Below are 12632 nucleotides of genomic sequence, written 5' to 3'. Positions count from 1 at the left end.
AGAGAGGGGGAAGGGAAGGGGAAAGGATGGGGAAGGGAGGGGGAAGGGAAGGAGAAGAGGGAAAAGAGAGGGGAAAGAAAGGGGATGGGGAAGGGAAACGAAGGAAAATGAAAGGGAAAGGGAAAGGAAGGAAAGAAAGGGGTGCGACAGGAATGGGAGGAGAAGGGAATGGGGAGGATGGAAAAATGATGAGGGGAAGGAAGGAAAGGAATGGAAGACGTGATGGATGAGAGGAATGGAATGAGAGAAATGGGGAAGGAGGGAGGAAGTGAATGGGGAAGCCAAGGGAAGGAGTTGGGGAGGAAGGAGAGAGAGAGAGAGGAACGAAAGCAAAATAGGGGAAATGATGAAGAAAGAGCAAGGAAGGGAGGAGAGGGAGGGAGAGGAAGAAGGGGGAGGGGGAGGGGATAAGGGGCGTGTCGAGAGCCCCACAACACTCAGTAAATAACACAAGGTGGGGGTTATACGTTACGGGGTGGGGGGAGGGGGAGTGGAGGAGAGGGAATGGAAGGGAGAAGGGAAGAGAGAAAGGGAAGGAAGGATGGGGAGGGGTGGGGTGAGGGTGAGGGAAAGGGAAGGGTTATGTGATGGAACTGAGAACAGGACATGAATATAAACCCAGATGGATAGACACAGAAAAAGATAGGATGGAGAGGTGAACTGATTAACATAGATAGATAAATAGATAGACAGACAGGATGACAGATAGATAGACAGGCAGGTAGCTACATCCATAAGTAACCTTTATAATGCGTTAAGGGAAAAACATCATTAACCCATTTATAATAAAGACGAATCGTTTTATTAACCTCATTTCCTTCTTCCCTTTTTCTTATATTTTCCTTTATTTATCATATTCTCTTTATTTTGTATTATTCTCCCTTATTTTTTATTATTTTTATTTTCACTTTATTTTTCCCTCTTTTTATTATTTTACTTTATTTCCTTCATATTTATTTATTTTATTTTATTCTTATTGCCACCATTTTACATTTTATCACATTTTGTATTTTATTTTCTTTATTTCATACAAACCTGAGAGTTTTAATACACGCTATATATATTAAAAGAGGCAGTTATGGATGTATGGCTGTGTGTGTGTGTGTGTGTGTGTGTGTGTGTGTGTGTGTGTGTGTGTGTGTGTGTGTGTGCGAATGTGGGGAGACGTGTGCGTGCTTGTGAATATGTATGTGCACTTTGCGTCTGCTTGCAAGTGTATCGTTGTGTGTGTGTGTGTGTGTGTGTGTGTGTGTGTGTGTGTGTGTGTGTGTGTGTGTGTGTGTGTGAGAGAGAGAGAGACAGAGAGAGAGAATACAATTTTATATCGTACCAAGTATTTCCTGTGTGTGTGTGTGTGTGTGTTTGTGTGTGTGTGAGTGAGTGAGAGAGAGAGAGACAGACAGACAGACAGACAGAATACAATTTTATATCGTACCAAGTATTTCCTGTGTGTGTGTGTGTGTGTGTGTGTGTGTGTGTGTACGTACGTACATTAGTATTCATGTCGGTATTAGTGTGTGTAAGGATTATAAGTCGCCTGGGTGTGTGTGCATTTGAGGGTCTGTGTGTGTGTTGAAGGGAATGTGTGTATGTATACTGTGTGTACATAACGTGTATGTATTAGTATGATGATGTATACACCTAGATTCCGTGTGTAAGCTGAAGGACTGTGTGTGCATTTGTATGTACGTGAGTGAACGACTGTATCAACATGTATGTGGACATGAATGTATACATGTATTAATATTTTATAAACATGTATGTATATATATGTTTGGATGTGTGTATGTATGTATGTAAGTATATATATGAAAGTATTTATATGTATGACTGTGTGTATGTATGTATGGATGTGTATGTATGTATGTATGTAAGTATATATATGTATGAATGTGCATGTATGTACGTACGGTATATGTATGTATGTGTATGTATGTATTTATATGTTTGTGTATGTATGTATGAACAGTATGTACGAATTTAGTGTGTATGTACTTACGTGTGTGTCTGTGTGCACTCAAACATGTATACCATTTACGTTATGTGTATCTGTGAATGTTGTGTATGTATGTGTGTGCGTGTACGTGTGTGGCCAGTGATAAGTAGTGGTGCACATGCCCCTGTGAAGCGTACATGGCAGACACAGCAAGAAGCACCCTGGGAGCTCTATGTACACACACAGGTATACATGTACGTCTGCTTGTAGTCGTGTACGTACCGGTGTCCTCGCACGTGGGGTGAGAGAGAGAGAGAGAGAGAGAGAGAGAGAGAGAGAGAGAGGAGGCCATTGTCACCCACACCAGTCTTTACGGTCCCTACTAGGTGGTCCAGTCATAATAAGACTCACTCCCTCATTACAGAAGCTCACAGGAAAAGAATACAAAAGCACAGGACTCTCCCCCACCCCCCACACCCCCAGGTAATCAGCCGTACAGGTAGATAGTGAGAAGCAACGCCCAGGGCTATTAAAATACCTGAAGGGAAATTTAACAGGAAGGTCAGAAAGTGGAATTAAATTGAAAACAAGCCATATATTACAGTTCTTTTTTATTTGGATTATTTAGGGTTGTGAGGGTGTGTGACGCCATCTACTGCGCGGAGGAAAATCGATAAGACCCAAAATTCACCCAGATATATTGATAAAAAATATAAAAACAACAAATTCGGATCGAAAGCGTTATATCTTAAAAAAAAAAAAAACTTCCCATTGCGTGTGTGTGTGTGTGTGTGTGTGTGTGTGTGTGTGTGTGTGTGAGAGAGAGAGAGAGAGAGAGAGAGAGAGAGAGAGAGAGAGAGAGAGCATGTCAGTCGTTGTCTGTGAGTGAAGAATGGCGTGTATGTATGTTTATGTATGTGTGTATAGGCCATGTGCACCTTAAACTACTCTCATAACCCTGTGTACACGAAGAAACACACACACACACACGCACATAAATAAAAACCCCATAAAAAGGTCGTGTGTGCGTGTTGAAATCTGCATGTATGTAAATTCATGTACGTATATAGTTATGTATGTGCGTGTTCGCTGTGTCGACATAACTCACCAACTAATTCCTTAACCTTCCCTCAAAACACACACACACACACACACACACACACACACATTTTGTCTGTCTGTCTGCCTGTCTCTCTCTCTCTCTCTCTCTCTCTCTCTCTCTCAGATAAAGAGATGGGGAACAAAAATCGGCATCCAAAAAAGGCAGACACAAGCAAGACCCCCTTCCCTTCCCCCTCTCTCCCCCTCCCCTACCCCACCCCTTCCCTTCCCCCTCTCTCCCCCTCCCCTACCCCACCCCTTCCCTTCACCCATCCCTCTTCTCCCCATACCTATCCCCTACTCTCATCTCTCCATCTCCTCTTCTCTTCCTCCCCCCCTTTCCCCTCCCCCTCCTCCCTCCACTCCCCTCCCCCCTCCCCCTCAGGGCAAAGGGGAGGGGGTGTGGGTTCATAAAGTCGACTCATAATGGGTGTAATGTACGATGATCGCCCTTAATGACACACACTGCTGGTTTAGGGGAGAGGAGTGGAGGGGAGAGAAATGGAAGGGGAGGAGGAGCAGAAACGAGAGAGAGAGAGAGAGAGAGAGAGTAGAAGGGGGAGGGGAAGAAGAGATGAGACGAAAGAGGGAGGAAGACAAGGAGGAGGAAGAGGAAAAAAATTATGATATATGAAAATGATGGTGATGATGATGATGATGGTGATGATGATGATGATGATGGTGATGATGATGGTGATGATTATGATGGTGGTGGTGGTGGTGGTGGTGATGATGATGATGATGGTGATGATTATGATGGTGGTGGTGGTGGTGGTGACGATGATGATGATGATGATGATGACGATGGTGATGATGACGATGGTGATGATGATGGCGCCCTTTGGGGGTTGATGCCCCACAGAGGTCGTGAGGTGAGGGTACGTAAAGGGAGGGGGGGATGAGGTAAAAAAAAAAAAAAAAGGGGGGGTGGGGGTGGGAAGGAGAGAGAGGGAGAGAAGAGGAATGGGGAGGAGGAGGATAGGATATGGTGTGAGAGAGAGAGAGAGAGAGAGAGAGAGAGAGGGTCAAGAAGGCGAGGGAGAATTGACCTTTGACCCCGTCCTAGAGAGGGGTCAGCCAGGGGGAGGGGGGATGGTAAAGAATGAGGGAGCGAAAAAAAAGGAGGGGAGGGGAGGGGAGGGGGTGGTACAGAAGGAGGGGGAGAAAAAAAATGGAGGAGGAATGGAACGAAGGGATAAGGGATGGAAGATTGGTACGTACACACACACACACACACACACACACACACACAAAATCCAGGCCCTTCTTTTAAATGCCCTTGGTGTGGTGTGGTGTGGTGTGGTGTGGTGTGGTGTGGTGTGACAAGGTAGTATGGGGTATGGATTGGCAAAAGTCGCTGAAGTCTACGGGAATAAAGCACCGCGTTCGAAAATCCTAAGTGAGAGACAGACGGACAGTGCCGGTAGTCCCTGAAGCTCACAAAAAAGATATCAGAGTTTTAGCCTTATAATACAAAGCCTTTATATTCCTTTGTATTTATCTGTGTAGAGTAGGGGGGGGGGAATTTCCTAACTTCCTTATCTATCTTTAATCTCAAAAAAAGAAAGACAGTTTTTCGTTATCGTGATGTACAATATAGGCTTCATACAAACAATCAATCAATCTGTTTTTTGTTTGCTTTTGTTTGCTTTCCTTTGTTACCTCACTCCCCCACCCCACCCCAGCCTCCACTACAATCAATCTCTAATCTTCCCTTCCTTTCTCTCCCCTTCACTTCCCTAACTTTCCTCCTCTTCCCTTCCCTCCATTTCTCTTTCCCTCCTCTCCACTTCCCTTCCCTTCCTTTTCCCAAACTTCCCTTCTCTTCTTCCCTCCCCTCCATTCCCTTTCATTTTCGCCCCTTCCCTTCCCTATCCTTCCTCCCTTCCCTTCCCTCCCCTTTCCCTTCTCCGTCACCCCTACTTTGTCTCCTTTCCTCCCCCTCCCCTCCCCTTCCCCTACAGATCCTTAAAGAAGCTTACAGACTTACCCAACAAGTGGCCCTTAAAAATCAATCCCTAAAATGAGGATTGACCCCAAGATTAAGGGAAGGAGTTTAGGGGACGGGGGAGGACAGGGGTTAGGGGACGGGGGAGGACAGGGGTTAGGGGAAGGGGGAGGAGAGGAGAAAGGAAGGGGGAGGAGAGGAGAGATAAGAGAGGAACTGGGAGAGGCAAAGGGAGAGGAGGGGATGGAGGTAGGAGGGGATGGAGGTAGGAGGACAAAGGAGGAGGGAGGGAAGAGTGAGGGAGAAAAAGGAGAGGAAGGGGAGAGTATGAGGGAGAGAAGAACAGCAAGAAACACCAAGAAATTTATTGCTCCTTTTGAGACGCTGTTAAGATGGTGATAATTCTGTCAGGCTAAGACAAGGATAGGACGGCTGGAAGAGAGGAGAGAAATTGGAAGAAGAGTGTAAGACATGAGTAAGAAAGAGAGGAGAGAAGAATAGATGCATGGAAAGGAAGGAGAAAAGGAAGGGATAGAGAGAGAGAGAGAGAGAGAGAGAGAGAGAGAGAGAGAGAGAGAGAGAGAGAGAGAGAGAGAGAGAGGAGCAATATTTGTGAAAGTGTGAGAAAGGTTATGAGGTGAAGTGGTAGGGAGATTAGGACAATGATGCACAGATAAAGCCAGCCTCTCTCTCTCTCCCTCTCTCTCTATCTATCTATCTATCTATCTCTCATAATCTGCACCTCACGTTTTCATTCCCACTTGCCTTGTAATAGTCACACACACACACACACACACACACACACACACACACACACACACACACACACACTTCATCCATTCACCTATGTACTGTATTTCTATCTATCCATCCATCTCTCTATAGCCTATATCTATCCAGCCCTGTATCTATCTGTTTAGCGATGTATCTAACTAGCTGTCCATTTAATTCATCTATCTATCTAGCTGTCTTTCTATCTATCTATCTATCCAAATACAATCAGCCAATCATCTTTTGATTCACCACGCAATCACCATCAATATCCCCTGTCCAGTATCAATCACATGGCGGAGGAGAAGGAGGAGGAGGAGGAAGAGGAGGAGGATTGATGAAAGTGGATGATGATGATGATGATGATGATGATGATGATGATGGGGAGGAAGAGGAAGAAAACGAAGATGCTGATAAGAAAAATTGGAAGAAAAGTCAAGCAAACGAGGAAGAAGGGAGGAGGAGGAAGAAAAAAAGGGGAAGAAAAAGAGGAAGAGGAGGAAGAGGAGAAAGAAGAGGAGGAAGAGGAAGAAGAAGAGGAAGAGGAAGACCAAAAATCCAGATATGCTCTTGGCTGTGAGATGGCGATAGTGATAAGGGGTGAGGATAGGAAAAAAAGAGAGAGAGAGAGAGAGAGAGAGAGAGAGAGAGAGGGGAGGTGTGGACAGGCGGAAGGAGAAGAAGAGTGAGGGCTAGAATGATAATGAGACAGTATGAAGGACGCGTAGATGTGCTGATACGTGTATATAGAAGAAAGGGAGGGAGATAAGGAGAGAAGGGAGGAAAGAAGTGGATGGATGACCCCCTCCTCTCTCTCTCTCTCTCTCTCTCTCACCCCTGCATGAATTAAGGTGGCCCTGCAGGTAACGCCTCTGAGACCGTCACCTGGCCGGCCTAATGAGTAGCGCGGGACAGGTAAGGTGACGCTGGAGACTCACCTGACCTCATTAATTAGCCAGGTGACGCAGGGGTGACAGGCAGGCAGGCAGGCAAGCAGGTAGGTAAGTTAAGTTCACTGGAAGACATGCGGCGTGAGGTAGGTAGGTAGGCAGTAAGATAGAATGGTTAAGTGGTATCCATGCAGGTACAATGGCTGGTAAGTAGGTAGGTAGGTAGGTTAGCTGAGTGGTAGGGAGATAGGTAGGAACGTTGGTAGGTAGGTAAGTATGCTGGTTGGCTGTATGGGTCGTTAGTAGGTTGGTAACAGGCAGGTAAGTAGGTAGGCAGATAGGTAGGTACGTGGATATGTAGGTAAGAAGGTAAGTAACATTTCTTATCCGTAATTCATCTACCTACCACCTTTAATTTTGTCAGCAAATAAATCTCTTACTAAAATAACATAAATTAAAAAGTTATCCAATAAGCTTTACGTTAATCTGCTACCGAAAGAGAAATTTATCTTAAGTGTCTCCAGAAAAGTCCCTCGCAGTGATGAGGTCAAAGGTTAGCCTACAGCTTCTTAAACAAACATCTTAAGCAAGCAATCTCAAACAACTAACTGTCCAATTCAACTCCTGTATTGTTGTTTTCTTAGAGCATATACGGTAATATGACTCAGATGACGAGCTGGGGGGAGAGTGGTTAAGTTCCATTTGTAGTATTTATAGTCTCTCTCTCTCTCTCTCTCTCTCTCTCTCTCTCTCATATAACCACGACACACACACATACCAAAATCAATCCTTACATATTTCTTTACCGTACCAATCACTGTCACACGTAATTACCTGTTGATTAGGGCAATTACACAGGTACAAAGGTAGGTAATGGTGTGCTACTTCCTACTCTGTACTCCTTGCATTACAGGGTTGTACTTTGAGATAACAATAAAGGAGAGAAGAAATGATTGGGTAAGGCTTTGTTACTGATTGATGTGGTTCTCTGTGTGTTTTGGGTGGGGGGAGAGAGAGAGAGAGAGAGAGAGCAATGTGTATATGACTTTCACCCTTCTTTCCATCTTATACTCTCTCTCTCTCTCTCTCTCTCACACACACACACACACACACACACACACCATCACCTTACAAGCATAACCACTTAATATGTTTACCTGTGTGATATACCTTGGGGGGTCTGTGATTAGGGGCCAATTAAGCCCACCTGCAGATGGCCTTAATTACCTTTCATTATCCTACACTAATTACCTGTGGCTGTTACGTGAGACAGGTAAGGAAACAAGGTATAAGGTGGTCCAAATATTGCGCTTCCCTTCCATTATATTTTTTGTATTTATTTTTTTTTCTGTTGCGACGGCTTCGTTAGCGAAATAAATCAGTTATTTCCTTCTATCATTTATTCCTTTCCGGGTCCCACTGCCACACCCACGCCCACACCAGCAGACTGTGCCCTTCCCACAATAAGATACTAGCATGTGAGTTAATAGTTGAGCGATATTTCTGGTCCGACCCTATGATGATGATGATGATGATGGCGATGATGATGATGATGGCGATGATGATGATGATGATGATGATGATGATGATGATGATGATGCGGTGAATTTGAACATCATTTACTCATATCATTAATTTCAGTGTCCAATGTGAGACAGACAGACAGACAGACAGATAGATAGATAGATGGGTACAGATAGATAAAAGGTGCTTGATGCATGAGGGACGCCTTCACGTGGTGGCACTGATGTGGTACTTCATCAAACGTCCCTCAACTCCCTCCCTATCCCCCAAAGGACGGATGGTGGACTGCAGGAGGAGGGCAACTTCAGCCTGCAGTCTACTGGGTTCACTTTTCAGACAAGCCTGGGGTTGCAATTACTATTACTATACTACTACAACTACTTCCTTCACCACCACCACTGCAACTACTACTACTACTACTACCAACACCACCACCACCACCACCACTACTACTACTACTACTACTACATATGTTCTTCAGGCATGGCTAAAGAAACTCATGTTAGTAGTAGTAATAGTAGTAGTAGTAGTAGTAGTATCCCCAGTGGACTGCAGGCTGAAGATACCCTCCTCCTGCAGTCCACCATCCTCCTTTCGTGGGATAGGCAGGGAGTTGAGGGACATTAGTAGAACGAGGGATTGTAGTCTATCAGTGCCACCACGTGAAGGTGACACACACACACACACACACACACACACACACACACACACACACACACACACACACACACACACACAAACTCACTCTCTCTCTCTCTGCAGGTGCACTGGATGATTGGCAGACGGTGATGAAAAACGGACAAACACAGATGACATACTGGACGCGATAAAGAGATATGCAGAGAGATAAGAGATGATACAGGCAGGAAATACATAAGCTGAAAACACGGATATCTTACAGGAATAGATAGATAGATAAATAGATGGACGGATAGATAGATAGATAAGAGATTGATATAGAGAGGTAGGCAGGAAGGCTGAAAAGATTTAAAACACGAATACCTTAGAATAGATAGATGGGCAGGTAGGTACGTAGGTAAGATGGTAGACAGACAGACAGACAGACAGACATAGATAGATAGATAGATAGATAGATAGATAGACAGACAGACATATAGAGAGATAGAAAGACAGAAGAGAGAGACTAGCAGTGTTAATAATAATAATAATAATAATAATAATAGTAATAAACAGAAGAGGCAGAAACTGTGTAGGATATAACTAGGTATCTTTATCAATCTCCTAAATACAAATAAATAAATAAAATAACTGCAGGTGTACTGAAAAAAATGAAAAAAAATCATGGCAAATAATATGTAAATAAAAAAGAGAAATTATTTTGAGTCAGGAAGGCGTCAACAAAAAAATTTAATCAGAAACTTTATTACCTTTTTACACCTGACATTAAGCTGCACAGGTATATAAAATCACGTCCAGGTATGCATAATTAAGTGGCCTTCTATCCAGGTGCGTGGTTAAGGCCCCAGGGTACTAATTGGTATTCTCACCTGTCCACACACCTCATCCGTCTACCTGTCCAGCGCTTTATCAATCTCAGACCCTCTGTTTGTTTACCTGTCTATCCTTCTATCTATCTCCTTGACTATCTATCACCTCAGGCCGTATGGAGATGGAGTGTGTGTGTGTGTGTGTGTGTGTGTGTGTGTGTGTGTGTGTGTGTGTGTGTGTGTGTGTGTGTGTGTGTGTGTGTGTGTGTGTGTGTGTGTGTGCAATTTGTCAGTTTTTTGAGGTCTGAAGTTTTTGTATTATTATTATCACTACTTAATTATTCTTTTTATCTACTCGCCTATCTGCCTGTCTATCTATCTGTCTGTCTGTTTGTCTGTCTGTCTGCTTGCCTGTCACCCGGAACTCGTTTGTATCTTTTCTATCGCCGTCTGTCAGTCTGTCAATGCACCTGCAGTTTCCGGTGAGTGTGTGTGTGTGTGTGTGTGTGTGTGTGTGTGTGTGTGTGTGTGTGTGTGTGTGTGTGTGTGTGTGTGTGTGTGTGTGTGTGTGTGTGTGTGTGTGTGTGTGTGTGTGTGTGAGAGAGAGAGAGAGAGAGAGAGAGAGAGAGAGAGAGAGAGAGAGAGAGAGAGAGAGAGAGACTATTATACTGGGGAGAGTTTGGGGGGGTCAGGTAGGTAGGTAGGTAGGTAGGCAGGTAGGAAAGAAGGTAGACAGGTAAGTGGGTACAAGGTAAAATGATTAAGCAGCCTATCATTAGACCTTAGGTAGGTAGGTAAGTAGGTAGGTAGGTAGGACAGTAGGTAGGTAGGTAGGTGAGAGAATACACCTTTACACTACATATATAAGGTGTTCAGAGATATACAAAATATATTACAGTAATCTTACAGGTGAAAATGCTCTCTCTCTCTCTCTCTCTCTCTCTCTCTCTATCTATCTATCTATCTATCTATCAATATACATTTTGATATCAGTGTCTTAATTAAGCAACTCATCAATCAATAAAAATCTATTTCTATGTTTACTTTCCTTTATCCATTTATCTATCCATCCATCCATCCATCCTACATCTATCCATCCACCTGTACAACCATCCATTCATCCATCCATAAAGCCAAACAGACATTCTTTCCATCCATCCACCTACCCACCCACCAACTCATCATCCATCCACCCACACCCACACCCACCATCCACCCATCCATCCACCCACCTACCCACCAACCACCCACCCACATACACACACACATCCATCCATCATCCACCTATCCATCCACCCACTTACCTACCTATCCACCCATCCATCCACCCACCCACACACCTATCCACCCACCCACCCAGGCTTATCCCTCCACCTCTTTTGGTTGTCAACACAGCGTATTTTATGTAACCATTTGTTTTAGTCTCCCCTCGTGTCACTTTCCATTAGGGGGCCTCTCTCTCTCTCTCTCTCTCTCTCTCTCTCACACACACACACACACACACACACACCTTTCCATCATATTTCTTTTTATCCTCACCTCTCTCTCTCTCTCTCTCTCTCTCTCTCCCTCTCCCTCTCTCTCTCCACCTGCCCATGTAAGGTGGTAGGGATAATGAGGAAAGGTGTGGAAGGCTGTGTTTTAGGGGAGGTGTGTGTGTGTGTGTGTGTGTGTGTGTGTGTGTGTGTGTGTGTGTGTGTGTGTGTGTGTGTGTGTGTGTGTGTGTGTGTGTGTGTGTGTGTGTGTGTGTGTGAGAGAGAGAGAGAGAGAGAGAGAGAGAGAGAGAGAGAGAGAGAATGATTAAACAGACAGACATGCGTTGTACACCCCAGCGTGACACCTGCATACCCACTCACTCACTCACTCTCTCACTTTCTCACTCTCTCACGGACCCCACTAAGACAGGTAAGCCTCTCTCTCTCTCTCTCTCTCTCTCTCTCTCTCTCTCTCTCTCTCTCTCTCGTCTATTGTAGTCTTACTTTTATTATAATCTGCCCAATCCTTGCACCTCCTCCTCGGCCTCCCTCTCCTCCTCCAATCAAAATCTGTTACGTACCCCCCAAATTATACTCCTCCTTCTCTTCCTCCTCCTCCTAGACGTAATCGCATCCCTACTCATGAACAACCCTAGATACAAACCAGCCTCTTGACTCTGCCTTCACTATACTCTCTTCACTTTCACTTGACAAGGGAAATGTGAACACTAAAATGAAGAAAATGAGTGATGGAGATGGTAATAACGACAGAGAACGATGGTAAATAACAAATGAACAGCGTCAATAACTCCAGTCACTCTTCTTATGTCACTCTTCTTCCCCCTTCCTCCTTCAGGGTGTAGAGAGGAGCGTGAGAGGAGTGATGAAGATGAGAGGCAGGTCACACATGCTGGTGGTGGTGGAAGTTGGGGTACTCCTTATGTGTGACTTGACCTATGCACAGACAGGTGAGGCTGGGATAGGCAGATAGACAGATAGATAGACAGACACTGACAGATAGATAGACTGACAGATAACAGAGATTGATAGATGACTGATGATGATATTGCAGACAGATACTGAGAGATGGCCAGGTAAATAAATAAACAGATAAACAGAGATATATAAACAAAAGCAAATACAACTGAACTAACACACATGGATAAATACATGCAAAGGAAGACTGAACTGAATTACTGTCTCTCAGCCTATCCTCTCTCCTTCCAAAGCATCTCAGAGCCACGGGACACGAGAAGGGATAGACGGGACAGGTGGGATAGAAGGGTCAGTACGGGTCCTCTCCTTCAATACGGACGGGAGACAGCGGGGCGACACCTGGGTTAATTACGGGACAGGTGTGAAGTTACCTGGGGATTACACTCTCTGCCTACGGTTCAATATCTGGGTGTTCCGACTCCTTACCGCTGTGGTGTACCTTTTGCCACAGACCGACTATGATGAGGACCGTAAGTGTGTGTGTGTGTGTGTGTGTGTGTGTGTGTGTGTGTGTGTGTGTGTGTGTGTGTGTGTGTGTGTGTG

General features: G+C 44.6%; 1 protein-coding gene across 1 annotated transcript in view; it reads left to right on the top strand.

Annotated features, from left to right (window-relative positions):
- Positions 1–11982: 11982 nt before the first annotated feature.
- The window catches only part of LOC145393527 (uncharacterized), a 10420-nt gene continuing 9770 nt past the window's right edge, over positions 11983–12632 (top strand). Inside the window, exons 1-2 of the mRNA XM_080267678.1 lie at positions 11983–12061; positions 12323–12559. Of these exons, the coding sequence (XP_080123804.1) occupies positions 11983–12061; positions 12323–12559 (316 nt within the window). The remainder of the gene's footprint in view (positions 12062–12322; positions 12560–12632) is intronic.

This window comes from Coenobita brevimanus, chromosome 24 (assembly GCF_032717465.1).
Source record: "Coenobita brevimanus isolate Jiangsu-jjx chromosome 24, ASM3271746v2, whole genome shotgun sequence".
Taxonomy (NCBI): Eukaryota; Metazoa; Arthropoda; class Malacostraca; order Decapoda; family Coenobitidae; genus Coenobita; species Coenobita brevimanus.
This window is presented reverse-complemented; position numbering and strand designations above follow the sequence as displayed.